Below are 1,716 nucleotides of genomic sequence, written 5' to 3'. Positions count from 1 at the left end.
CGCATAGTTAGGCGTGTTATAAATGGTCTTGTTAGTCTTCGAGAGCAATTTATAACATGGCCAACAGAAGATGAGACAATTCAATCTATTGCAGCATTTCAGCGGCAAAGAGGGTTCCCAAATGTTATTGGAGCAATAGATGGAACCTATGTTGTAATAGATACTCCAAACGACAACCCTGAAGCATACATTAATAGAAAGGACATTTATTCTATTCAGTTACAGGTACCATTTTATTTAATTTCTTGTACATATATGTGTATATAAAAAAATAAAAATACTGATTATAACGTGTAATCTATTAAAATTGCAGGTGGTTTGTAAGCATAACTTACAATTTATTCATTGTTTTGTCGGCTATCCTGGATCTGTACATGATCAAAAGGTTTTTCAACTCTCAAATATACAACGTTTTTTTAATGACCCTTTAAAATTTCCCAATAACAGTCATGTAATAGGAGATGCAGCTTACAAAATTCAACAGCACTTGTTAGTACCATTTAAACATAATAAACGATTAACGGAAAGGCAACGAAATTTTAACTATTGCTTATCTTCGACTCGAATGGCAGTAGAACGTTCAATTGGGCTCCTGAAAGGACGATTTAGGATATTGTTAGACAAACTTCATGTTAAACGAACTGACCTTATTCCCAATTATATAATGGCGTGTTGTGTATTGCACAATTTATTTACCAATTGCCTCACCTGGGAAGGATACAGAATTCCATTCAAGACAGCTGAGAGCATCGTAGTACCTGCAAGATCCATTTCTTTCTTTTTCTATTTTTTTAAATTTTAATATTTAACCGTAAGAGTCTTACCACAGAATTCACGCACGATCACTGGCACCAAGTTCAATCATGAAACTCTCTGCAGTTGGAGCATCGTCGGCGTTCGAGATTGCTGCAGTCGATAGGAATTGCAGGGGCAGATGCAGTTCTCTCGGGGTCGTCTGCGTTGATGGCCAAAGTCGGGTACATGGGGTCGACGGATGGGTCATCGGGAGCACTCTGGCAACAGGACGCTCCATGGGAATGTTGACCTGAGATTTCTCCTTGGGATCGCTCGTCTCAGAAATGGCTCCATCGGCAGGCTCAGGCGATCGAGGTGGGTTGGGTTTCCCCAGGAGTAGCAGAAGGTTAGTGATAGATGCGAGAACTGCTCCTAACAGATGCAGGCTCCATCCGTATACAGAGTGTAGCGTATAGCCATGTATGGCAGTATCTACAATTAATTTAAGAGTTCTGAGCACCATATATATTCCAATGACGCCTACGCTGGCAGTTCCGAAGGTTACGAAACAGTCCCACAGTCTTTCGCCAGCTGTGGTTGTGATTTTATTTAATGTTTCTTCGTCCAGGAATCCTGTCAGTGAGATCCCAGATGGAGGGACGCGGTGTCCGGTGGCGGTCCTAGCGAACATATTGAGGAGGGCAAGGGTTTCGACCGGGAACATGATATGATCACGTAGCCGGGAGATGTCTTCCTGGGAGTAAATTCCGCTATCGGCCAAATACTCGGCGTCCACATACTTCCATTCTGGTCTGGTCATGGGTTCTAACATCTGTGGAATCATGGCTGCAGGTTTCGGCGTTAAGCTTATCCATCCTCCTTTTACTTTAAACATATTTGGAAGTAGCGGGTTACAGTCTACAGGAGTCCCGCTGCCAACTAAAATGTGAGTCTTAGGCGTTAAGATCGGAAGAGCACACG

At 42.4% G+C, this 1,716-nt stretch overlaps 1 protein-coding gene across 1 annotated transcript in view; it reads left to right on the top strand.

Moving 5' to 3' along the window:
* LOC105450301 (putative nuclease HARBI1) overlaps positions 1-802 on the top strand; it is a 5,246-nt gene extending 4,444 nt beyond the window's left edge. The window contains exons 3-4 of the mRNA XM_011690086.1: positions 36-225; positions 314-802. Coding sequence (XP_011688388.1) covers positions 36-225; positions 314-802 — 679 coding nt within the window. The remainder of the gene's footprint in view (positions 1-35; positions 226-313) is intronic.
* The last annotated feature ends 914 nt before the right edge of the window (positions 803-1,716 follow it).

The sequence above is a fragment of the Wasmannia auropunctata genome, unplaced genomic scaffold (assembly GCF_000956235.1).
Source record: "Wasmannia auropunctata unplaced genomic scaffold, wasmannia.A_1.0 LD336111.1, whole genome shotgun sequence".
Classification (NCBI taxonomy): Eukaryota; Metazoa; Arthropoda; class Insecta; order Hymenoptera; family Formicidae; genus Wasmannia; species Wasmannia auropunctata.
The sequence above is the reverse complement of the archived record's forward strand: the minus strand, read 5'-3'. Positions and strand labels throughout refer to the sequence as shown.